Source organism: Limanda limanda, chromosome 10 (genome assembly GCF_963576545.1).
Source record: "Limanda limanda chromosome 10, fLimLim1.1, whole genome shotgun sequence".
In the NCBI taxonomy this organism is placed as follows: Eukaryota; Metazoa; Chordata; class Actinopteri; order Pleuronectiformes; family Pleuronectidae; genus Limanda; species Limanda limanda.
In genome coordinates, this window is record NC_083645.1 from 7,973,890 (window position 1) to 8,000,987 (window position 27,098).

Below are 27,098 nucleotides of genomic sequence, written 5' to 3' on the forward strand. Positions count from 1 at the left end.
GTTAAGCTAGTTAGCTTAGCTTAGGTCAACTTGACAAATTGGAATTAACTAGCCAGCTCTGTGGTGCTCTATGGTATGTGCGCGCTGCTAGCTATGAACGTTTGAGTGTCAAACTACTCATTTAGCCAGGGTTAGTCTTAGTCTATATTAATGATCTGCTGTTGTTGCTAAATTGAAGATTCTCTAACACTTGAGAAATAGTAATATTACTAATTATATGCAAATGACTATTGTACCACACTGATTTTGCTGACACAGTTTGAACACCTTGGTAGCCACAAGGTGTGATTTCATTTTACCTCCAGAACAGCTTGTTCTCTCAAGCAAAAATTCGCTGATTAGACACATAGCTCCCTGTAAGGTCTTACTTTCCCCTTCCACCACCTTCAAGTGTCACTTCCCTGATCAATCATTCACTCGCTGCAATCACCTGCCTCCTGTACCGCCATCTTCTTGTTCTCAGCTGACAGCAGTTGAACCACCGCCTGCGCAGGTTTTACAATTTGCACTTTTTCCCCCCCACATCACTGAGCTGTTATTTCAAATATGTCTGCCAGATTGAACCAGTCCAGCTAGTGAGCCTCCTCTGACCTCCCATCTGTGAGCGGCTTCCACCAACCACCGCTGACTGGCTGCGTTTCACACTCGGTGAACAACAGTCATCACCGACTGCAGCGCGCCAATATCTCAGGGGGCTGTCACTTTTCTGGAGCAACATGTCTGGCACCAACAACCAAGTTACATCTAAAGTCACTTAAACCACACGTCTCTGCCGTTCTAGCATTTAGTGGAACAGCAGCTGAATGTCTCATCCCTGTCTGCGTGCATTATGTTTCTGCTCTTTTTTACATGTGACTCACTGCCTGGAGGAGTGAGCTGCTGACGTTCACAGGAATGCGAAGCCAAGAAAGTGGAAACAGACTGTATTGATTTGAGGGCATCAATTATCAGTTTCAAATTGTAATTATGATGCTGTTTTCTTCAGTGTGCCAGTCAGAACGCTCTTTTTTTTAGTTGCGACAGGTTTGGACAAACTGTCCTCACTGCTTACCTTGGAAAATGGCAGCATTCTGGATGATGAGGCGTTTGAGTTGAGCGCTGACCACCTGCAGACCAGACTCCATGTTGCTGCGTGCGGCTACCTGATACCGCTCCTCCATCTTCTTGGAACAGCAGGTCGGGCCTTTTGTTTGGCAAACCTGCAGATCCGAACCTGGCAGGAAATCAACACAGAGAGGACAGGAGCTGTGATGAAGGAGCTGGAGAGCTGCTGTTGTTTCACTTTTTCAAAAACAGAGAAGAAACTTTCTTCCTTCTCACACACACACAATGAGATGCAGCAGCATCCTCTGCATGCAGGATCACTATCTTCTATCCTTAATGAGAATCTGAATATAATGTAGCAGCTGTGTTATTTAGCAGGCTTCAAGTCAAAAATACATTTCTGCTTGAAAAAAAAAAAGAGTCATTTTGATGATACATTTGAGCAAAACGCCAAGGCCGTGATGCTCTCCTCAGAGATCAGTTTGGTCAACAGACGGTTCCACCACCACTCAAGGCTGCGTTTTTCACACCGAGGATCAAAAGGAGTATTTTTGTAGCCACAGAGACGGGAGCTGGGAGCGGTGCAGCGTGCAGACAAACAAACCCAGGTTCTTGCATTCACTATACGCCATGAAGAAAAAAATCAAAGCAACAAGTGAGATTGAAGGCATGAAACAACATTTCTGCACCTGGCCCCAGACACTAAGGGTTGTTTACACAGATGAGAAATAATTGGATTCCCAGAGCTCTTTTGAAAGGTGCAGTTGTACGCCAGCGCCAGAAAAGCTTAGGGTGACAAGGATGTTTCATTGGGGCGACGTGGCTGCGCACAAACTGGATCGAAAAACAAACGCCCTGGAGAAATTAATTTAATTTGAAAGCAATGCCGGTGAGCAGGGAGAGGAAGTCTGTGCGCTTAGAATTCAGTCTGATCAAGGATAGAGACGGAAACCTCAGCTGGTGCAGCGGCGACGATGAATGAACTGCAATTCTGAGTGGTGACGGACTGAAGGACATCTTTTATGAAGAGCTTTTTCTTGTTTTTAATACCTGAACAAGCCTCTACTATCACATTGTCACAGCTACACTGCAGGATGAATGACCTCTGGTCTACAAAGTTTGAAAAGCAGATTATACCGTAGTTAAAACTAACGTGGGTTTTCGAGCAACGATGCCTTTACAAAAGAGTTAACACACATTTCTACAACAGAATTTCCTCTGGAGAAAAAGAAATGTCCAGTGGAGACAGAACTTCCTATACACACGCTACAAATTTCCACTTTATTCCCACATCGCTGCTTAAAAGTGATGCACAGACACAAATAGGCCACAAACACCTGATGTTTAAATACAAAGAGGAGCTCCGGTGAAAACCCCCCCTCCTCTTTGATTCCCCCTCTCAGTCTCTCTCTCCCATGAGTCTGTTGAAAGCTTCAGTGGAGGCTGCAGTTGTAACGTGTGTGTGTCGAGGAGTTGTCTGCAGGATCCGCTGCCTGAGAGGCATCGGTGACAAGGGCCTGATTGATGGCGAGGTAAACAAATGTCAGGGGAGTCTGCCAGCTTCAGCTGCTCGGGGTGCGTAGGATGCAGAAGCCGAGAGATTAATTTGCAGGGAGGGCCCGAATTGTATGTATGCACACTTTCATTGTATGTATTTATGTGTGTACATTTATATTAGAAAACTTTTTTTCACAAGCGTGTCAAAAGACAGAAGAAAGGCTTTTGTGGAGGGTTTTATCTTGAAATGAAAATCTCCGTTGGTTTGAGGCTTTGTCTCTTTGAGATCTTCAAACAATGGATTTTCAGAAACAGAGCTCGGGCTGGAACAATGACAACAGGCAGCGTGGAGGGAAGCTAAAGTAGCAGGAGATGCTACGGAGCGACAGCCTTGATAATTAAGTACTGGGGAGTCGAAAACTCACTCCTGACTCCCATCAGGGTTTAAGGTGCACAGTCTAATGAGTGAGACAGGCAATAAAACTGTCAAACCGCACCTATTGTATGCAAACTGACAGGCTTAATATCTTAAATCAATACCGACAAAAGACTCCTGACAGATAAGATCAAGTTAATTTCAGACTGCAGGGGCAAAAATTATTAGGCTGTCAATAGCGCCATAGGTGAGACGAGGCAGGGATTTAGCAATTATAGTCAGCAGAAACAGACAGTTTCATCTGCACTTTTGTCGTTTTGCAGATGATAAATGCGTTTCATTACAGAAGTTCCAGCGCGGTGGAGAATAAGTGAAGGATTCAGCTGTGGAAACGATTCCCCGCTGAGCTTCACAAATAATAAAATCACACCGTCTAAATAAAGCCTTCTTCCTGACTGACAGATCCCTTGGGAATAAGCTTCTTGCTTCTCTTTTTTGTGTGCTTTTGGCTCAGTTCTCTTTCTCCTCCCCTTACTTTTTTATATTCCTTGTCATCTGTGCACAGTTTTGCTCCGAGTTTGTTTCCCTTCACCTCCCTTGAGCCTAAACAGCCATCAGGCTCTGCAGAGAGCAGCGTTCTCTCAGTGTGTTATCGGTTAATTAGTCGATTGGGTCCTGATGGCCAATTCCCTCCAACCAAATGAAGAAAGACAAGGTGAGAGCTCAGAGCAATTTACATGTAAATTTCCCAAGCACACAAGCTTGTGCTCAAGGTGACACATTGAAATTATTATACGTGTTTTCAGTCAATACTGAAGTGGTGAGCCGGACAATTCAACATGCAGCACGGCCGCTGTTTGCCACGTGTGTCAAGGTCTTTGAGCGGCTTTTTAAGAGAGCACATTGATCGCCCTTCACTTTGTCGCCGCCTTATCTGACAATCCTTTCGGCCGCTTCTTTCCAGATAGAAAGTTTCAGTTCAAATGCCATAGGGGCGAGATCCCGAGCAGGGGGCTCACACAGTCCTGTGCACACACACGCACGACAAGTGGAGTCCCACTCCTTACATCTTTAACAAGCTCAGGGACGCCACGCCGGGGGGGGGGGGGCAGCCACCAACACAGTATGTATCTCCAAGTTTCCCCGCACCAATTAGAAAGATATATCCATGAAAGTTTAATTTTGGAGACCATGGAGGGGGAGAAAAACAAGTTGTATTAAGATATAGAATATGTTAAAAGCTCTTCATTATGAGCATAAATTATACATCAGCTACCAGTGTCAAGTGGAAGCATGTGGGAATGCATGGCTTCCTCTCCGGGGCAAAAGAATACTGTGTCACTTTGTAGAGACAATAAATGAAATGACGATAGTGCAATTTACAACCCACCCAAGGAATAATATTACCATTAGCTACTGGGGATTACAATTGTTTTAAGTATTTTTAGTGCTTTGCGCGCTGCTCTATTTTAAATCGTTTGATGAAGCAATAATTTGAAACCTGGAAGCATGAATGTGAAAGAGTCTTTTTTTTCACTAAACACAGGAGCCCTTCATTAAAGAGGGGGTGATGGATTTTTTCAGAAAAGGAAAAGCTGAATAAACACAACACAACTCAGCGTTTAATTAGACAAAAAGAGCTGTTGCCACAGGTCAAACTGATCCACCTATTGGTTGTGTCTGGTGTCATTTACACAACAGGTCTTTGTCGTTCAGTGTTTTTCATGATGAAGAACAAGCCTGGGTGACCTGACCCTGCAGCTAATTACTGCAGAGAACTCCACATCACCTGAACACTTACTTTTAGCATCCTTCGTAGAAATATCAAACTACACAGCTCACAGTGGAAAACAGACTCACAAGCCGCTTTCAGACATGACGCCCGGAAAATGTCCGGGCGATGGGGTCAGGACTGAGGGTCAGACGTCTGCTTTCCTCGTATGAAGAAAGCAGCAGGAGATTCTCTGGGTCAGACACATTTATAGCAACAGGATATTATCAAGCACATTCAGGTGAGGGGGAGGAGCAGCATACAGGAGGCAGGACGAGACGTATGAATTCCACTGCTGAGCTCACATGTTTATATCTACAGCACATCAACACCATCTTCACTCATTATCACGAAAAGATCTCAAATGTCATTATTTTTATAACTTGACTTGATCTTTTTGCTATGTTTTATTCAGATTTGTGTCCAACACCAGTTTCGCTATATCCACACTACTTGGTTTTCTGCTAGGGAAACGACCAGCATCCACACTACTCCGAAATTTTAGAGCCGCTAAACCTGAGAAGTCTGGAAACGGCGGCTGGCCTTGCTTTATTTTGAAAACTCCAGGGGTGCATTTTTTTCTGGATGGGCGGAAACAGAGACGTTTGGAAACAATGACGTAGACGTTCACAACCGCTTCCTGATTGGGATCTTTTGGTCACAACAAAGTCTTAGCTGATTCGTCAGGCTCCTATCACATGACCCCCGGCCTTCCAGAACCCCCCAAAAAACGCCTTAGCCTCAGGTAACAGTGTAGAAAGCAACATGGAGATTTAATTCAGCACTGAACCTGTTGTCTTTGCTAACCGCAGCAGTTAGATTTTGCATTTTACAATGATACGACTGTTTACATGTTTCAGAGACAAGCTGTTATTAGAGCAATCTGCAACATTTCCTGTGTCCAGCAGGATGGAATGCCTTCTTGTTCACACCAGCACGTGCATGCACAGTGTACCTGAGTGGTCACGTTATAAGCTTGTTAGTATGGACCGGGAATAAAACTGAGATGAAGCAAAAATGCTTGTGTGGACAGAGATCGTTTTAGTTTGAAAATGCTGTTTTCAATTGAAAACGTAGTGTGGATGTGGCCTCAGAAACTCCATCAACATGCCCACTTGCTCACTTTGAATCCTCCAGAGAATCTCCTGTGCTCTCATGTAGGCTCACTCGGACATTATCTGGAGTTTGGGGCTGTCCGTAAAAACTCTGGAACCTCTAACTCAGACATTTATGTTCTCAGATGCAGCAGGGATAATTTTGGAGTTCAGTGCATATCTGAAAGAAGCTGTAGGAGAACTGTGGAGTATTTTCTGTTGAAAATGAAGTGGCAGCTTTCACCGTATGCTTTTCTATTTAGAGGGAATCAGATGCTCCTCTCACGAGTCAGGTCAGCTGCTCCTGTCAGAGCTCCACCGCATCCTCCGCTCTCTAACCACTGCTGACTCTGATTAAGACGCTCTCACACTCATGTCCCGGGGTAAGTGCTCGGCTCTGCCCGTCCTCGGCTCTGCTACATGACGACTCGCTGGTGTGAACTGACACCACAGCCCCCGTTTCACCTTCAGACACTACCACCACCCACGGCAGCAGCAGCACACTAACCACTACAAAGACATGAGTGGTGCTACACCTCCTACAGCTGTGTTGGGTTTTGATTTCTCATATCTCCGCTCTGATGTTGTTTCTCTGCTCTTGCTTCTTTTGAATCATGCTGCAGGAGAGCAAAGAAAAACTTGAGCTTGTGTGTGAGTGTGTGTGAGTGTGTGTGTGTGTGTGTTTGCCCCCTGGCACCACATGCAGCATTATTAGAAGTCTGTCCTGCCGTCCTGAGGACATCTCCCTGAATCAGCTACCTCCCCCACACAATACTCCATATCAATACAGGCTACACACACAAACACACACACAGTGTAAGTGATACTTCCCCAGTCAAATCACAGCTAGCCATCCTCTAAATTTAATTTCATCAATCTTTCATTTGCCGTATGCCCGGATGAAGAACTCGTGTTACATGCGCGACAATCCCTCTGTTCCGCATTTACATGCCAAATTCTGTGCGAGCACAAAGTTCAGAATAATTACAGAGGACGAGACTGAGACTGAAAACCTCCAACTTATTCTGCATTAATTAATGACAAGGATATATTATGGATGAGGCCTGCCCAAAAAAAGAAATAACACACACACAAAAATGTACCAAATATAAGAGTGACTGCATATTTCATGCTTTGTGAAAGAAAGTCAACTCCAGTTAGAAATATGGAGTTATGGAAATCCTACCTACAGTACAAGCATTGGCCCGTAACTCTGTCTCATTATGGATATTCCGTTGGGGAAAAAATTATACACTGTTTAAATACTGTAAAAGATCATGATGGACTAGACAGTGTCCTCACTGGATATTTAAAAAAGCTATAGAATAATGGGATCGTGTCCAAAGAGTTTGATATGTGCCATCGTTTTTAAGTCAGCAGAGTTTTGAAGTGGAAAAGAAATGTAAAATCATTTATTTAGAAATAGCTGTGAGCGTTTGAAAATAATGAAACATCTTCTTTGCAGTATCTACTTTTTCCCCTCGTATGTGGATATGTAGACTGACACTGAAAAATAACCCACAAAAACTGAATACATTATCATGTGTTATAGGCGGAGTGAAAGCAGTAAATATGATTATTTGTGGATGATGTAACGTTCGTTGTTGCGCACACGCTGAAAATGAATCAATATTGCATTATGCCAGTGGGGGTTGGGACCCCCATGCTGGGCCACGAGAGAATTCCGATGACACACAGAGAAGAGGAAAACAGAAACTTGATAGTTGTGCGACATAAATGTTATTTTTGTCAAACGTTGCTCTAGTCTTTACTTAGTTTTTAGAGGTTTCCTTCTAATTTTACCTCTGAAAATTATCCATAATGGTTTTGTACATGAGGGGACACTTAATCCCATGATTCCCTCAAAGGAATTATAGATTTTCATCATTCTCTGGATTTACACATTAGTGAAACAGGAATGTTGGTGCCATAGTGATGAGACTTCACAAATTTACTTTATAAATTACTTCTTGAGGCAGCCAAGGCCACACAGCAGCCCCTCACTGCAGGACATTTTCCTCGTGCAAATCCAAACCTTACTTTGCTGTTAAATGCTCTCTCTACTCACTGTGCTTTGTTTTGGCTCCGAGTCCTGAAACGCATCCCATTCCTGTTTTACTGCAGTGGTTCATAAAGGGAGGTCCTGAGATCTCTCCGGGACCATGAGGGTTCGGTTTAATTTGTTTCATTTCTGTATTATTTTACTCCAAGTGCTAATAGCGCGCAAATGAAGGGAGTGTGTTTTTCTCTCTCAGAGGTTTAAAGGATAGATTCATCCTTTTTGAAGTCGGTCTCACAATAATCGTTCCACCTGTTCAAACTGGCCGTTTAAAGATCCCTCCTCTGTGATGCCCTTCCAGTGTTAAAGCTGGGAGAAGGAAAAAGTCCTTGTTCTGTGCAAAAAAAAGTCTATTTGAAAGTTGATCTAAAGCTAAAATGAGGCTTTAGAAGTTTTCTAAATTTATACAGCCTTTTTTAAGAGAAACTGCCTCTTTGTGTTTTCCAGGAGAGTGTTTGCTAGTTGAGCTGCAGAAAAAGGGCAGAAACACAAAGGGAGAATATTCTACTGAAAAGGCTGGTGGTTAGGAAACGATCTTTATAACTTCAATGTTCAAATGGGCTTTTGATCATTGAGAGCCTGTGTCCTTTGCGTGTTCCAGGTACAATTATAATCCTTGATGAATCATATCTGATGACGAACATGTTTTCATTTGAGATTCAATGGGACAAATATCAATTCCTAATAAATATACATAAACATAGCCTGTGTGTAAATTGGCCTCTAACATGAATCCATTATGGGTATTGACTTTGCTTTCTTAGTTTTGTGGTTTCATTGTGTTATAACATCAACCGTAGGCTAAGTGAAAATGTGAACTATTTTCTTTGATTGTCTGTTCTCTATTCTTCTGATCTTATTGAAACAAATTGTGGAAATATATTTAAGAAAAATAAAAACTCTGCTTTTACAGAAATGGAGAGTGTGGGTTTGACGAAGGTGACAAATACAGAAACCTCCATTAAGCATAGTTTTAATTTAACAACATTTACAATTCATGTTTTAGCTTTTCTGCACAAACACAGGTATGTTCTTTTTGACAAACAGTTATTTTTAAGGTCAGTTAGATCCCAAGAGTTGTGACGCCTTGACTCCTTAAGGACAAAGCTGTTTTAAATTTAAATGCTCTACTCTGGTCAGCACTCATCACAAATACAGAACACCAAAAAAAAAACTTTGGGTTAACCCAATTACAACTGTGGTTGTCTGTGCATTATTTTAATAAAATAGGAATTAACATCATGAATCAAACTGATAAATCTTAAATTATGCTATTTAAGGTGTTACTGGCGGCCTGAAGGAGCCCAAACACAACATTAACATTAGATGATGTGTTGCAGAGTAATCCAGACATCCTGTATTGACTGTAGATGTAAGAATCCAGTGCTTCATCACGATGAACTTAATGTACAACGAGTTCCTATAATAAGACCCAATAATATTCTGCAACTCAGCATCCAGTGGCATCATGGGCGTGTGTTGACCAAACTATCCCTTAACTCGCCAAGATGAATGTCCTCTGGCACACTGGTGAATTGATTTGCAGAGTGTGTGTGTGTATGTGTGTGTGTGTGTGTGTGTGTGTGTGTGTGTGCGTGCGTGCGTGTGCGTGTGTGTGTGTGTGTGTGTGTGTGTGTGTGTGTGTGTGTGTGTGTGTGTGTGTAGTGTCCGGCCTGACTCCTCAATGAAGGAGCACAGGACTGGGGTAGGTTATATATCTCTCTCCTGTTAAGACGACTCCCCCCCCCCCCCCCCCCCCCCGGCTGTGTGGCAGATAAAAAGCTTGATGGCCTTTGGTTGGAGGGTGTGTGACTAAAGATGGATGCATGGAGGAACGTGGGGCTCAGAGGTTGGAGCTGCCTGCTCCCACAGATGGTAGATGAATATGTGGCGTTGGGAGCGTGACCAAAACATGCTTCAAAGCGCATCGCACATCTTCCCAGGGGTGGGATTTGAAGCATGTTGTGTTTAGTTGTCATCCCTGGCATGTTGTCTGCACAGAGAATGGAGAGAAAACAGTTCACCTGGAGCACTTCCCCTGGTGCTGACATGACACTAAAACACCCAATTAACATTTAGAGCAGGCTGTGATTCAGCCACATGAGAGGGGTCTCCCATCACAGACTGGAAAAGAAAGCATGCAACAGGCTCCAGCAGTTCACCAACATCCTGCGTCCTGCAAAACAGACCTGCACCACTCCTCTGTATCTCAATAAGCGTTTTATTATAATTATTTCATCTTAATTCACTTGGACACGTCTCCTCCTCATCTCAAACGCAGTCAGTGACATTTGAGCTCCAGGGAACAATAATTATCCTGCTGCGATAATTGCATCTTTGACAGAAACTGTTATCAGGGGCGGACACAATTCATATCACACCGTTAATCTATACTCTGTGACAGTGTGGCTGAGGAGAAGCTGCCAGGAGACCAGCCTGTAACACAACTATAAATCAACTCATAAAGAAAAAATGATTTTTGTGTGTGTGTGTGTGTGTGTGAATTCAACCCCACATAACAGATACCTGAGGTGACCCAATCAAAGCTGGGTCACTTGAGGCTCCATGCATGGAACAATAGAAAGACTCTGTGAGCTGTTTTTTTAATAATTCAACCTGACATTTTTGGAAAACACTCATTGTAACCAATGGATTTTTCAGAGCAGGTCAGTTAAATGTTCAGCCAGAGGGATGGAGAGTGTGTGTGGGTTGACTCTCAGCACTGAAACATGGAGAGGTCAGCAGCCTTACGAGAGAGGGAAAAAAAAATCGAGAAGTGTTGCAATGGTGATGTCCCTGGAGCTGGAACACTGGAGTTTGATTTGAGGGATTAGATTCAGAGATGGAATTGCAGAGGTGAGGAAATCACAGGGAAGAGGATGCGGTTGCCAGGCGTCCTGTGCGTAAAGCATGGAGATGGATAGAAGGTGGAAGTTTTAAAGATAGATTACCTGACACTGGGGTTTCGGGGACCCACTTGGAGCCCGGGTGCAGGGACTGGAACACGCTGCGCACCTCCTGGCAGTTTTGCACCTGTCCGCCGGGCAGGGGGAAGAGCTGGAGGAAGGCGCACAGAAAGAGCGCGCCACGGGCCGACGGAGCAGCCATGGCAGAGGCGAGCAGAGACACAGACCCTGGAATCAACTTCAGCGCGTTAAAAGTTACAGGAGGACGGAGCCGCGGTGCTGCGCTGACGAGGTGAGGCTGCAGCTCCTGGATCCGTTCGGCTCAGCATCCTTCCGCTGGGTGTTCGGTTCCTCCTCCTGTGCGTCCACCTGGAGAGCTGCTCCTCTTCCTGAAGCGATACCCCGACTACAACAACTTAAGAGTCCCTCCTCATGTGCATCACCCCTCTCGGCTGTAGCTGCGCGCACGAACGAGCCCACAGCCTTGTGTGTGCGCGCTCACCAGGAGAAGAGAAACGCGCGCCACGGCGAGAACCTGCGCGCACGAAGGGATGTGCGCTCTGGTGTGATGATAGTGATGTGAGCTGATGATACACTGTGAGGCTGCAGGAGTGGTGATGTAAGGATAGAGCTGCTGTCGTGTTAGATGGATGGCCCTGTGTGGTGTAGGATGCAATTAGGGCACAGTGGTTACATGTGACCATGGAGGTGCACATGCATTACAATAAAAAGTGACACACACACAGTAAATGAGCTGGAGATGAGCTTTTATTATTCAGGCGCATTAGAAAGTGAACAGAAAACATGTGGCACATTCACAGAGGTGTACAGACCAAAGAAAAAGTGATTCACACTCATTATATTTATAATAAATACATAAATGTCACTCTGTTACATTTATCTGGTGGCAATCTATTTTACACTAATATGTTGTTTTTTTTTATCTCAAATGGACAGCGACTTTACTTCCACTTCCATTAAAGTTGAAATGTTGCCATCTAGTGTCCAGTCTCCATGTCAGCCAGCACAGAGGACCTGAGAAACCCATCCTCTCTGCAGACTGGCACAAAGGTTCACAGAGGCAAAAGAACAGCACATCTCTTATTTTTATTTCCTCCAAATATCTCAAATACCACTATCTAATAATTGCGTAGCTGTTCACAACATCTGGCGGATTGCAGATGGATACTGTGCAATTTCCATTCATCTTGTCAAGGATTGAAATTGCGGAGTCATCCACCCGAAAACAGCGAGACACAACAGCAGTGTCAAAAGAGACGTAACGTTTTGATTTGCCTGTTGAGTCAAAACTGACTACACAGCAGCTGCTCTCTGGTGCCTGCTGGGAATGAGATTTTTCAGACTTTCAAGAGTTCATCAAAGCTCGCAACAGAAGACAGAAAGCGGAGCATCTCTTCTTTCTGGCTGTGTCTGTGTGTGTGTGTGTGTGAGAGAGGAACAGAGAGCTTTGCATGGATTTGCACAGCAGAGGCTGACAGAAGCTGAGGGCAAACCAACAAAACTTGCTGTAAACCTCCAAGTCTGTTCACGTGCTGTGATATCAGTGTGAGGCGTGGAGGAGGTGGCCGGCAGTACCTGAAGTGCACAAACTGCAGTAGATAAGTGTACACTACCTGCACTGTGAGCACTTTTGAACTGCCAGGTCGACAAGGCGTTCAGCTCAAAGAGGCTGGAGAAGCTGTGAATCACAGGGGACATGTGAGGGAAAAGACCTGAGCACAAACACGCTCAGAGATGTAGGCAAACCAGTTGACAGCAGTTTGTTCAACTTCCTGTTTATGCAACACGACATATTCTAATGTGGACAAGGAATTATTCCATCAGTGCTATTGATGTCTCAACTAGGCAGAGAAATCAGACTGGAAAACTATGATAGATTAGTTTCAGGTTGTTTTATAATTGTTATATGCTTTGATTTTGGAGAATCAAAAAATGAATGTGTAGCGCTTTAAGTCATCAAATACAGAATGAGAAAATTAGTCTTCATTGTTACTAAGTATAAAGGAAAATCGATTTTCTTTCTGCTGTTTCAAGCCTAATTACAGTGTATGTGCTGGTTTAATCTTTTTATACTGACGTTTTCTGTTTATTGAAAATTTCATATACACATAGAGAGAATAATCAGAAAACAATGTGACCCGGAGCTCTTGCAACTTGGGATGGACATCTTTCACTATTTTACTGATTTTTCTGAGACTAACCAATGAATAAATACTGAAATTAACCCATAATAACATACATATATGCTCTGTATTCTAGCTGTCTGATATTTGTCAGTGAAGATATCTTCAAATTATCCCTTGAAATAAAAGCTGTGACATGCAGACTCCGGCTAATAGGAACACTTTTAGAGAGCTGAAATATATTCAGGCTCTTTAAAGAAAGACGTGAGGTGTTTCATCACGACTACTCTGCAGGGAAAAGTGTAGTGAGACACATCACGGAGCGTGAACGACAGGCCCTCCAGCCAGAAGGAGCAACTAGCGCAGTAGATATTGAAGTACTTCACTAACTACACTAGATGCACCTTAGCTGGAGGACCATGAGAGTGGGGGGGGGGGGGGGGCTGATGCTGCAGGTCGGGATCATCTGAAAAAACAACAAGATCAAATGTTAGTGACGAATGAATACAATGATAAAATCCAAATTGCAGCAGTATGAAGGTGTTTTTATGCTGAGATGAAAAGTCATAAAAAACACTGATGTAAGATAAACCTAAACAAAACCTACATTCACAGATGTTGATCAAATAAAAAAAATAACAGGAAGTAAAATGAGTTTGGCTAAAGTTGGTGATTGTTTCCTTTGTAATGATCAGATATAACAAAAATCCTTCCATCAAACATGTGGAAATAAATAAAGAGGTAATGCAAAGATATTTTAAACAGGTATTAATAAAACTTTGTAAAAAAATACTGACCACAAACACTTGTAAAAGTACAGAACCACTATCAGAAGTATGTATTTAAACTTAAACTAAATTACTTTATCATTAGTGAAGTATCAACATTGGAACATGTTGTAGCTGGAGCTAATATACATACTGTCTAGTTAATCTTGAACACAACATCACCTTAAAACATATTATTACCACAAAGGTATTTAATGTAAAATTAAATGAATATATTTGAGTAAAAGCTACTTTTCTTCTGAAAGTAGAATCAGGCTGTACAAGAACTGAAAATGGAATTTGTTACGTTAAGAAGTACTTAAAGATATAGCCTACTTGAGTACAAGTACTTTAACTGTTACTTTTTGAATCATTGAAAGTTTGAAAATGTTCAATTCCTTCGAAATGTGTTATTACTGAATAAATGTGTTATTACTGACTATTAACTCTCTGTAGTGTAAAGAAGTTCTATTAAAAACCCTCATCGTGTGTGTGAGAGCAGTAAATCCCAGTGTGTGGAGACACTGCAAACACATACGGAGGGGGAGGAAAACCACGAGACTCCATTTTCGGGATCAGAATCATTTCATTTCAAATCATCTGAATCAAAACTCACTAATCATTATTATTTCTCCTCATCCACCATGATCTTACTCGCGGGCTTGTATCTGCAGTGTGGAGACTGAGCGAGGTTCAACCAGGATGTGTGAGGCGGCTCTGAACGCGTGGTGTGTGGCTCGTGTAACAAAGTGGCGCCAACGTGCGTCATATAATGTGATGAAGAGCGCGTCAATTAAAAAATGCGTCTCAATGACGATCACATCCGCTTTTATTCGGTTACGTAACGAGCACAAACACTGTGGCTGCTGAGCGGAGGTTGGATGAAGCTGGGTGACTTTTACGCATTATGGAAAACACATGGATGAAGTTTATGTGCCAACACACACACACAACAAAGACCTCAGCTCTGCAGCGTTAACACAACTAATCTAACCACTGGAACCACCAAAATAAAAGCTGCGATAAGTCTGACTAACGACAACAACTTCACATACAATAAAACTAACTAAAAAAAGCGTTATATCAGCCCAGATTTAGCACAAGGTGACTTGAACACATGCTTCATATTTCCTTAAACAAAGCAGCAGATCAAAGGCACATCAAAAGTATAAAAAGAAACATTTTTAGCTCATGAAAACGTTTTCAATCCTTATTTTTACGCACAAAAAACATCAAACCCATATGTAGTAGAATCAGCAGGAAAAGCTGCAGCCTACCTTTGGAGTGTTGAGGTTCATCCAAGTGACTGAGGCTTCATCTACTATAACATATACATATATATATGTGTGTGTGTGAGTGAGTGTGTGTGTGTGTGGGGGTGAGTGTGTGTTTGTATGTGTGTGTGTGCAGAAAGGTCCCAGTATTGCAGCGTACCTCTCTCCGCAGATGTTGCCTCCTCTGCAGCCCTCCTCTTTGCACAAAAAGTTTTGTCATGCATGTAATTGTGAGAGCATCCTTTCTTTTTTGTGTGTTGTTTTTTCTCTTTGTGGGGGTGGGGAGAGGCGCGCACAAGCGACGCACTCATCTTTGCGGATATAGTCCTCAAATCCTCTCACAAACATGGCATCCCCTCCGCACTCTGGCACCACCACATTTGAAACCATTTCCCCGCCGGAGCAGCACTGCATCCTCCCTGGAATAAAAAGGAAAATAACTTCTGCAAACTCCCGACATTAACACGGGCCGAGTGGGGGGAAGTTGTTTTGTATTGAACCCATCTCCATTCAGCGCCGTGCTGCTGGCCAAAAGAAACCCAGGAGGCTTGTGACCTGTAACCCCTGTAAACCCTGCCCCCACATAGCCTTCTGCTGTGCTCTGTCTGCAGGAGCACGTCCCCCCCCCCACCCCCACCCCAGCCTCATGTGCACACAAATAATCCGCAACGTTGTTGTTGCAACACTGGACTTTGTGCGCAGATCCTGGCCGCAGAGCAGAGAGACGCAGAGGGTTTGTTGCTGGCGGCCCTCACCAGCGGCTCTGTGGGAACGGGCTGCAGCGTTGCCTTACTTGCCTTCTTTTCCTCAGTGAACTTTAACCCAGTTTCCCATGCTGCCTTTTCTCTGCGGCTGCCGCTGCTCTGATTGGCTGCAGTTTTAAGGGAAGAGAAATTGTGGCTGCCCATCCTGATGGATTCATCTCAGCCAGTACAGGCCATGGTTGATGTGTGGTGAGAAGCTGCTGATAGAAGAAAAAGAGCAGGGTTCGTTGTGGCCTGGTACTCTGTTACACTTACAGCCCATCTAAACACACATGGGTTAGTCAGTGGAAGATCACTGTGCATTATGACCAGTGTGTGTGTGTGTGTGTGTGTGTACTTGGAACCAGACCATACCCAGTGACTGCATGTTATGAAGCGGAGGAGTTTGGGGCCAGTCCTCACAACTCTCTAGGGCTGGTTGAGAGTTGTTTTTATGGTTACAATCATGTTCAGGTAAGGGTCTGTGTTGAGGTTATGTTTAAGTTTAGGTTAAGTTAACATTTTATTTATGGTGAAGGTTAGGTTTAGGTTTAGATTTAAATTAATTGTAGGATTAGGTTTTAGTTTGTGTTAGGTTTAGATTTAAATTAAGGTTAGGATTAGGTTTTAGTTTGTGTTAGGTTTAGATTTAAATTAAGGTTAGGATTAGGTTATTGTTAGGTTTAAATTAGGTTTAGATTGGTTGGGGCTAGGGGATTGTATTGGGCTAATGTTAGTTTTCAGATTAGGTTAAGATTAGGATGAGATTTAAAACAGGTTTAAGATTGGTTTAAGTTTAAATTAGGTTTAGGATTAGGTTAAATTTAGATTAAGATTTGTTTAGGTTAAAGTTAGAATTAGATATAAATTAGGTTTAGGATTCGGTCATGGTTATATTTAATTTGTTGAAGATAAAGTTAGTTTAAGGGTCAGTGTTAGGTAAGTAGTAACTATGGTTACGGTTAGCTATCAATGTAAGATAATGTTATATTCTCTGAAGTCACAGGAACACGATGGTGTGGATGGGTGTGTATTATATCTTAGTGAGGACCCTCTTTGGCATAATGCATTCCCTATAGTCTCTTACGCTAACCCTAATAAGCAAGTATTTGCCCTCAAACACAACACACACACAAACAAACATATGTTTATGGAACAGATAACATTTCCATTTTATACACACAGACAGATTGTACATTTTCATCAGTCGTAATTGCGCTCCACAGAGACATTGGCCTGCCAGCCTATTGAGCAGGCCTCATGCTGGAGGAGACCTCCTGGTAGGATGGAATGTGTCCCAGTGTTTTGAGCTGGACGGACATGACTGCTTCACACTCTCTGCTACAAATATCAACAAATAAATTCAACTTCAAAGAGGCAAACAGACATTGACTTAGATCAGATGCATGTACTGGAGGCAAAGCTACGATGCAACTTCTACAAGAAAAGTTCCTCTCAGTCGTTGTTTACACTATAAATAGCACAGCAACAGGCAATATTGACCCAATACACCGCTGCTGCATTGTGTAACTGCCTGAAGAGCAGTTCTAGAATGTGTATTGGATTTTCAACCTTTCGTAGAGAAACTATAGGTCACAGTGGAGCTGCAGCTAACGATTATTCTTATTGTCTATCTTTCATTGAAGAATGTCAGAGGGGGTAGTGAAGAACGGATGAGAGAATTTGACAGAGACTAAAGGGGATGTTTCAAATTCCTTATTTTGTCCAACTAAATGTTTAGAACTCCTTTTGATACAACTAAACATCTTCCACAGAGGTCAAGTATGAGCTTCTGTTCACTTAACACACAAAACAGAGAAAAAGAGAAAATCCTCTGAATTACCCTTGAAGGTTTGTGAGGACTCGGCCACAGTGACACTGGAGTGCTGGTACACTTCATCAAAAGCTGCAGGCGGAGGAGGAGACTTCAGACAGTGTTGGAAATTATTTAGTGAAACTGAACAAGATCTTTGTTTCTTTCCTCTCCTGTCATCTAGCAGATACACACAGAGATCACATGCTCCGTCAAAAGGCCCCTTAAATTCAACTCTTTAAAATCAACTCCACACACTATCTAAAAGAAAGAAATTATGTTTAAATTTGATCATTGAGAAATATGGCATATATTCAACAATTCAGTATTGAGAAGAACCACAGATAAAATAGACCATATCATCATCATATCAAAGGCCAATTTCTCAACAGGTATGGGGAAAAAAAGATAGACAATAATAATCATGAACCTGGACATACTTTCTGATTAGGAGATGTTAAGAAATGTTCAAATACAAAAGGCACAAATAAATCAAAATGGCACCTTGAAACAAAACCATGACATACAATTGAGCGAATACATAGAGTTATGATCTTTTTTAATAAATTGGTTTAAAAGAAGAAGAAGGGGGGGGGCTTAATCAGAGACAGAGATTGAATAGACAGAAAAGGATCACCAATTGTGCTGAAATTTTTCAGAAATACAATTTCATACACTGATCAGTTCCCTTAATGTGCCTTATCTTTTTTTTTAAATCAAGAACCATGAATAATTCCCTGGGCAAATGTGGTGAATATGTAAAAGAAAACATCCTATCTAAGTTTACCACGAGCAGTTAGAAATTCTACCTTTCACGTTAGTTAATGCTATAAACACCACATTCTTCTTCTTCACTAGAAGTCTACTACAGCTCCTTCCAACACCCAGTGGCTCAGGGATGTCACGTCCTCTCTAAAGCTGGAGAAAAGGAAACATTCAGTAAGAACTAAGTTTAAAATGGCAATTCTATTTTTCCAACTCTCTTAAATCTCCACTTTTTTCTTATTTCTTTTGTTTCCTTGTCCATTATCTTATCTTATCCTTTGTATTATTCATTATCTATTTGTTTACTTATTTATTTATCTTTTGTGTCATTCAGGTTTTTCAGGGGTTTGTGTGTGTTTTGTCATATTTTAATATTTGTAAAAGTCTCAAACAGTGTCAATATGGCCAATAGATATTTTGGATCTGTGGCAACACAGAACACAGAACTAAGACATCACTAAATGTTATGAGTTTTTCCTTGGCCCACATTGCATTTGTATAAAATGTGTCCAGTAGTTTTTTCTTTATCCTGCTGAAGGTCAGATAAACAGCCATGAAATAGTTATTTCTCAACAGCTCAACTTTTGTATGGACTTTATCTGGATGTCTCAGCTAAAGGTGTATTGAGACTGACTCACCAAAGTGGTGATTCAAAAATGTTTAATGATGATTCAAGTTTACTTGAACGTAGACAGATATTCCTTGTATATAAATGTTTGTACAGATAAACTTACCACAGATGTGTTCTCACCTCTTGTTGCTGATAAGACCGAGACCTGGACAATGACCAAAAGACTGTTGTAGAAATTTCATTTCTCTCGATAGATATTTATCATAATAAATGTCACAATATGTTTGTAGTAGAAATGTAAATACAGATTTTTGCTCCTTATTGAAGGTTGTGGTTTTAAACTCCTCTTTATGAGCAGAGAATGACCAACTTTTGACAAGCCTCAGGTCGATCAATTACGTGTAATAACACCTCACTGTGCTTACACAATGCACAAGCATTATATTGATATATATTTGACCTTTGGTATATTGCAATCGATGAAAAATATATTGCGATATTGATAGTGTTATTGTCCCTCTAATAAGTTCTCTGATTTGATTGAAAATTAGGTGGAGCTATGATGTTCGCACATAACTGGGTGATGCAGCAGCAGCTTGTTTGTAGCTCAGAATGCTGTGTGTCATGCTTAATCTGTCCCGACTGGTTTTACCTTTGATGCTGGGAAAGACACGAGGTCCCACAACTCCACGCACAAAGGGAATAATTAAGCTGTCAGTTGTCTTGGTCAATCGTGCAAATAGACGAACAGGATTCAGGGAACGTTGAGTGAAGCTCCGTCTGTCCACACCTACATAGTAAATAGAAAACAACTGTGTGGCTGCACCTGACTCCAAGTCCCTCCGTTTGTACCAAACTAGCGAAGCAACACAAAAATCAATTGCCACAAAGTTTATTGCTTTCACAATTTTACCCTTTATAAAGTTATGTACACATAATTCACTCCCATGGTAAATAAAGAGAATATATCCAGAGTGTGGAAAAAGACAAGGGGGGAAAATAAGGCAATAGGATAAAATAAAGCACAACAAATATTTTAAACAGAGAAATTTCAAATCATCAAATACATAATATTGATCTTAAGGGATTTGTGTTGATGTCTATATAATATTGTCAGTGATTTATATATACTCATAATTAGAGGTAGGGTTAAAGAACACATGAAATACTTTGCTTGTACAATTAATGCAATGTGCCAATTGTCGCCAACTGCTCCCTCTGGTGGGATGTCTGTGTATAGCACGTCCTTCACAAAGTGCACGGCACGTCTGAACTCACATTTCAAGGAAGTTTGACTGAATATCTACACCCATTAGTATTAATGTTGAAAATTTATTAAAACATAAGCCTGATAATGTTGATTTTATTACAGAGCAAAGCCTCAAATCACGATATTATTAGAAACTCAAACACACTTTCAAACTTTCTTTCATTAACCGGTGACATGACCGTGCACAGTGAGCAGGACTTCAGTCTTTGTATTTATGAATAATGTACCACAATCATATCACACTTCTCTACTTATTTTCTGAAATTTGAAAATGATCTGACGTTCTGGTGCAGTTTTTAATAAGCAACTTAATCACAGCTTTTTTTTGAGTGCAGCCTTACTAATTTCAATGAAAAATGTAATTCCATCCACAGGATCACTTTAAAAGTGTCTGTGGATCTGAGGAATAACTGGTCATAAAGCGGGACTTGAAATGTAGTTTTGTTTGTCGACTTTGGGTTGAAAAAGACAAAAGCAAATTAAAGAGTTCTGGAATTTTACATGATCATTACGACCCATTACATGTCTTTAAATAAGGCAACATTCATTACAAGGTACCACACTGCAATTCATTATGAATTAACGTCTTGTGTGGCACCAACCAATGAAATATTTAAGTACTTTTAAAAATCTAGTTTTCCATTGTGAAAACCAGGTTGCAGTCCCTGTTCAAGTTTTAACACACACATATGTATATATATATCAAGTTTAGGCATGCATACAACCCACTGTTGTGTTGTTTTTTTAAATGTCAAATAAAATATCCCATCTAGGAAGGAAAGAACAGAGAACACAGCATTTGCAAACTCAAATCCCATGAGGTATGTACTAGAAAACCTGTGCACAGACAATACGTCTCCAAATCCCTAATATGCCACTTTAGTAACAACAGCAGAAGTAAGGCAACTATCTCAAGGAGTCTTTTTAAAAAGTAGAACTGATCTGGTGAGGACCTCAGTGCTCATCATCCAAAAACAAACTCATTCATGTTTTAACAGTGCATGTGGTTATTTTCGACAATGTGGTAACTTCTGACAGGAAAGTGCTCTCCGATGCATCACAGTTATGTTACAGTGTTTTCTGTGCCAATGTGTCATTACAATCATATCAGAAAAGGACATGATAATTAAAATTCTGTGTGTGTTTCAGCATCTGCCACCCTCTTTTCTTTTTGTGCTCTTTGGTGTTAAAGTGGGGGCGACACGCTGGTGCAGTGTTTAGAGCGGTCACAGCAAGAAGCTTTGAACCTGATGGCCGGCTGGAGTGTTTGAGTGGACTGTGTGGGTTATTCCTGCGCCTGTGTGGGTTTTCTCCGGCTCCTCCCACAGTCCAAAGACATGTAGATTGGGGATTAGATTAATTCAAGACTCTAAATTGCCTGTAGCTGTGAATGTGGGCCTGAATGGTTGTTTCCCTCTACAGCCCCCTTTCCACTGGTCTAAAAACCCACAAACGCCACTAACATCAGGCTGTTTCCTGCAATGAGAATAGATATAATCAGCATTCACTCCTGGGTGAAATGACTCCGCAGTAGACACAGGTTTTTATCAGCTCCGGCTTCAAACAGCATTGATGGAAACGAGACTCCCGGCTGAATACCCCTCAGCTGTCAGTGTCTTTGTGATGTCAACATGACGCACCGGGGGAAAAGAGAGGCGAATGGTTAGTATACAATGGTGATCTGTCCAGGGTGTATCCCGCCTCTCGCTCAATGACAGCTGAGATCAGTAGTGTAGATAATGGTTGGAGAGATGGAGTTACACTGAATAACTGGGGAGATATGAGACTTTTAATTTAACCAAATATGTTTTTTTAAATGAAACCATTTCCTACAGTCCACTCTTGTCAAAGAAAATCTGTTAAATTAATCAAGAAAAATAAACTCCAACCAATGTTAGTACATAGTCTCACAGGTCGACTTATTTTAAGTATCATGCTCCGATATGAACATAATAGATTTTCAATGTAACATACGTATGATGCATCCAATATGCAGCGCCTCTGTGTAAACTGCGATATTATTTCTTGTTTTAAGCAGTGCTTATACCGTAATGGAAAGTAGATTCAAAAGACAGGAATGAATTATTTCTTACATCATTATTTCAAATGAGTTATTGCTATCTGTGCTCAGCATGTGAGGATGAAATGGAGTGCTCTGAGTGAGATCAATTTGTATATCCTGGCTGTACATGTTAGCGCTGAATGGATGGCTACTACCCTGCAGCATTATCTGATGCTGTGCTTCTATTTCAGTCATGCAAGCCTCAGTGAACACAGCTTTAAAAAAAAAAAACGCAGCACAATAAATTGATTCCTTGGTGGTTTTGATTTTCTCTTCCTGTTCCAACTAACGCATTGGCAAGTACAGCACAGCTGGATAATTTCAAACTTTTGCAACCTTACACATGCGACCAAAGGCCAAAGAAATACACAATTCTCAACCCCCCCCGAAAAAAATCACTGTGTGAAGACCTGGCCAATATGATCCACATGTGAAGGATAATTTAGGTCCCTGTGCAACACAACAGCTTCACAATAAGGCAACAAATCAAACCGCTGGGATTAGTGAGGCTAAGCAATGTCCAGAGAGAAGAGAGTCACTCTATGTTTGAAACTGTTAACCATGAAGACACATTAGAAAAATAATATATTTACCTCAATCTCTAAAATATAGTTTCTGAAGATGAAAAGACTAAAGAGAACCTCGGAGCAGATGTTGGTTGTGCATGGGGTGACGTTTCTGTCATTCTAAAGTCTCTGCCAGCAACAGTGTATGTGGAAGGGCAACAGTTTAAGGTCCAAGGATACTAAAACAGATTATATGCAATATGATGAAAGAGAAAACACTATGGTTTAAATAACAGTTCTTGGCCCACTCAGGTATCTGGATGGAAATCATCTCCATGTCCACACTAAAAAAACAGAAAGTGAAGGAAGTAATCTGTACTTGTTTTTTCCTATATTTTGTAGTTAATATTAAATCTTAATGAAGCATGTCTCTCACTCAGCCTCTCTGCGGCTCCAGCCACTACCTCTACAATCTACCACCTGACCGAGCCGTCGTCAACACAGCTTTTTATGCTTCCTCCGGCGCCGCGGGCCTCTTCAGGTCCCGGATCTGCTTAATCAGATAGTTCTTCTCGCCGCAGAACTGCTCGTCTTCGGATCTGTCCGTCTGGAAGTGGCTCAGGAACTCCACCAGTTTGGTCTGGTTCTTCAGCAGTATGTCCAGCACGGGCTGAGTCTTGTTGGGGTTTGCAACGAATACCTTCGAAAGAAGAGAGTTGAGGTAAACTAACAATCTGAATAGTTTCTCTGTTCAAAATACGTTGATGACTGTTTTGCCTTTATTTGACAGAGGGGGGTTGATAGTAAAAGGAACCTGGCTTGACTCTAACCCCTATGAAAAGAACTCGGTCATATTATAAGCTACATATTTAAGCAGGTGAAGATACAAATTCACCTGACAATCTGAGAAGTTTAATCTTAAAATAAAACAGCTTCATCAGTCCAGATTTCTCTATAAACTTTCAATATTGTATGAATTTAACTATCACACTTTAATTGAAAATTCTATGTGACTGTTCAACTTGAATGTTTAAACAATGAATTGACAATGTGTGTGTTCTATTTTCACACCTTGAAGACATGGAAAGCTTCAAACTGGATGTTTCGGCTGTTGTCTCTTAACAAGTTCATCATCAGCTTCAAGTTCTCTGCCCGACTGATGTACTTTGTCATGACAGTGAAGTTGTGTCGATCCAGGAGAAGTTCCCCGAGGAGCTGCAAAAAAGTGCATCATTAAAAACGTGTCAGTAACAGTTGAATCTGCCGCTCAAATTAGAGCCCATCAGTAATTGTGATTTGACAAGAGCGCTGGAGCTTTCACCTTCAAAGACTGTCGCTTGGTGACATAGTTTTCGGAATGCAGGAGCTTCTCGTACTCTGTAAATACCTGAAGGATAATTTTAAAGTACGTTAGAGCACATCATGAGCTTGCTTTCAGTTAGAGATCAAAAATCCACAGGAGAAAGCTCACCCTGTCGTATTGGTTCTCCAGAAAATCTGCGCACATAATCTTGTGTCTAGTGAGGAGATCCTGAGAGAGAAAAAAAATAGGAGACTTAGATATCAAATAAGAACTGTTAAAAACTTTCTAGACAGAAAGTATGCTAGTGTACCTTGAATGAGGCGAAAGCGTCTGAGGCAATGTCAAAGGTGGAGAGGTCGACGTAATGGAAGAAGCAGTAGAAGTCTTCGGAGAGGAGAACCGTCCGGGCCAACGGCTCGTGACGCAGGCACTCCCTCAGCATCATTCCACAATTCAGAGCCACCTCTGCACTCTCGTATCTGTGTCGTTAACACATGTCAGCTCCAGGTCAACTAATAAGCTAGTTATACACCACACACTGTCTATGTAACACAAATGAAAACCACTACTAACCAGCCTCATTTGTAGGAAAATCCACTCTTAACACAAAAAACTGCTAAGTTTTTAGCACTATGACAACATTTATTTTTAGGCCTTATTTTCCACAATGTATTTTTGATATGGCTGAAAAGAGCTGACTTAACATTGACAATTCTCCTCGCAGCTACATGGGACATTAGTGGAAGAGTCATCCAACACATGAACATCAAATGTGAGACTTTGAAGATGAAGTTAAGAAATCCAGCTGAATGTTCCTCTTCATAAATGAGAAGTTTCTTTGTAAAAGGTGTAAAAACACTGACGAGGAAATCCATGACAGAGGTGGAAATTTGCAAAGAGAGCACTTGATCCAGCGACACCAGACACTCGGATCATAATGGAGTGTAAACGTTAAACAAGGTTGCTCTTTGAGTACGCACGACACCTCTGTTTTTTTCTTTTCTTTTTAGAAGCTGTATAACCAGCACCCAGCTATCACTCTCTTCATCTAAATGTGTAACCCACATGTGAATGCAACAAGTTCATGCTTGTTCCTTTGGGAGTTGTTGAAACACATACTGGGTAATGTAGAAAATCACGAGGCATGCTTAAGTTATCTTAGCACAAAACACTCAAATGGAAACTTAAAACACAACAAAATAATAATTTGAGGGATTTGCCTGTGATATTTACCAGTTATTTAAGGGTAGAATTACATTTAATGCATGCAAGTTCACAAACAAAGCAGCACTCAAATCTATTTTGAAAGCATCTGACTTCACCAAGTTCCTGTAGACTGAAAAGACAAACTTACCCTTTCAGAAGCATGAAGAGGATCTGTGGGTGTGTAGAGATGTACTCCACCGTGGGTGTGCGAGTGCCAATCTGACGTCTGACAATATTGCTGAACAAATTAACCACATCCTTCTTCCTCTGTGAGAAACAGAAACACTGAGTCAGTCAGATGAATGGCTGACTGGCTAATGATGAGATGCAGAGACATTATCGCTCCTACTGGCAATTTGGTGTCTGCACAGAGTAAATCAATACTTCTTCTTTTTCCGTTACACAAAAAGTCACAGCAGAGACAAGCACCTCAAAGTCGATCCTATGCAGGTTGGCAATGAGGGTGATGAGGAGGTCGGTGTTGTACAGCTCCTGTGCCAGCTGAGCCACAGCTTCGGTGTGAGGCTCCTTGTCACCTGTTCCACAGAGCACCTCCTTCAGCGAGGCCAGGCTTTTAGACACCTCATCTGCAACCTGGAACCGTGGGGAAATGGTTAAAGACTGCGATCACGAGATAGTGCTGAGAATAAGAGCCAGATGTCAAACAGTGAGAGGAGAAATAATCATTGCTGACCTTCTCACACTTTTTGCTGTCTCCAGGGTCCAGTTTCTCCAAGTACGCCACATTCTCCTTCAAACTCCTCACGTTCTCTGCCGGACTCTTCTGAGACTTACCGAAGGGGAACGGCATGGCTGAAGAGAAGTGAACCAAGCCCAACAATCTGTGTGGAAGTAAAAACACAACACACGTCAGGCAAACTATCCTGTGCAAGTACATGCAGCTCCACTTCCTGTACCTCTCTGCATCAGGAAATGGCTGAAATGTCTCACCTGGAGAAAGCGAGAGTGGGGTTAGCTCCACTGTGTGACTGTAACTCGACACTCCCGAGGTAAAAACACACAATAACAGTTCAGAGCCCAACAGCGCACACAGCTAGCTGACTTAGCTAACTTTAAACTAGTCACCATGGAGGGCGAAGCGCTGGAGTAGCTCTACCGCTGTTAGTTAACTCGGGTTTAGTTCGGTTAGTTTCTCGAAGTGAACACGAGCCCGGTGGAGTCAAAACGCTGACTTTCTCAGTGGAACCATGATGTCAGGGGCAGGAAGAAAATGTCAACCCCGCAGCGATGTTCAAACTTCAGCTAGCTTGTGACCTAGTTAGCTGTAGCGACAAAACCGGCAAACTCACAGCACTCTGTCGTCACAGAGCCCCGTGGAGAACACACACAGACACACACACCGCTGGGACACCGAGCTCCGGCTGTCACGGACTCACCGAGTGAACTGTGCTTTCCGGGCTGGAGGAGGCTCCTCCGCGGTGGCTAAAGGTTAGCTAGCAGGCTAGCAAGTTGTCTCCACTTTCTTTTCCCCGCCGCAGCGTCGCTGTGAGCGTCCGGCTCGGTCTCTGGAGCAGCGGCTGTCTAACCCGAGCTGGCCGAGGCTACAAGTGGCTCGAACCGACGACCTTCATCGCTGAGATGTTTCATGAAAAATCTCTCCACTCGTGACCGACTGTCACCTAACTTGCTGGCTGCCTGGTGTCGGTGAGGAGCGGGTCTCCGGGCTGACGTCCTCATAGGTTCTCCTGTGGTGGAGCCTCTCTCTCTCTCCACCCGCAGCTCGGCTCCGGGACAGTGGGCGGGGCGTATTCGCCCAACACAAGGACTGACACTCATCTCAGCCAATCACTACAGCCCCAGATCATTATATATGCGGTGACGCCTTAGCTGTAGATGCGCGTGGTTCAGTGCTCGGATACTTTTCGTACGGGTGGATAGACTGAGGACTTCACAAGAAGCTCCGTCT

The 27,098-nt window shown here is 42.2% G+C and overlaps 2 protein-coding genes across 2 annotated transcripts in view; both read right to left on the minus strand.

Annotated features, from left to right (window-relative positions):
* gpc3 (glypican 3) overlaps positions 1 to 10,949 on the minus strand; it is a 116,540-nt gene extending 105,591 nt beyond the window's left edge. The window contains exons 1-2 of the mRNA XM_061079871.1: positions 10,793 to 10,949; positions 1,052 to 1,213 (exon numbers count right to left, since the gene is read on the minus strand). Of these exons, the coding sequence (XP_060935854.1) occupies positions 1,052 to 1,213; positions 10,793 to 10,949 (319 nt within the window). The remainder of the gene's footprint in view (positions 1 to 1,051; positions 1,214 to 10,792) is intronic.
* An 8,751-nt stretch (positions 10,950 to 19,700) lies between these two features.
* cab39l1 (calcium binding protein 39, like 1) lies at positions 19,701 to 26,882 on the minus strand. The gene is made up of 9 exons (XM_061079552.1): positions 26,569 to 26,882; positions 25,866 to 26,013; positions 25,601 to 25,765; positions 25,320 to 25,438; positions 24,276 to 24,444; positions 24,134 to 24,193; positions 23,984 to 24,049; positions 23,734 to 23,877; positions 19,701 to 23,362 (listed from the first exon to the last, which is right to left on the minus strand). Exons 2-9 carry the CDS (start codon positions 25,980 to 25,982, stop codon positions 23,171 to 23,173), a joined length of 1,032 nt encoding a protein of 343 aa, XP_060935535.1. The 5' UTR covers positions 25,983 to 26,013; positions 26,569 to 26,882; the 3' UTR covers positions 19,701 to 23,170.
* Positions 26,883 to 27,098: the final 216 nt, after the last annotated feature.

What these genes read in the sequence shown, in the direction of transcription:
- cab39l1 (XM_061079552.1), bottom strand. Translation starts at nt 25,982, where the DNA reads ATGCCGTTCCCCTTCGGTAAGTCTCAGAAGAGTCCGGCAGAGAACGTG. An exon ending in TGCATAGGATCGACTTTGAG is followed by an intron (nt 25,439 to 25,600) that starts GTGCTTGTCTCT and finishes TGTTTCTCACAG; the next exon opens with AGGAAGAAGGATGTGGTTAA. An exon ending in CTCTTCATGCTTCTGAAAGG is followed by an intron (nt 24,445 to 25,319) that starts GTAAGTTTGTCT and finishes TTAACGACACAG; the next exon opens with ATACGAGAGTGCAGAGGTGG.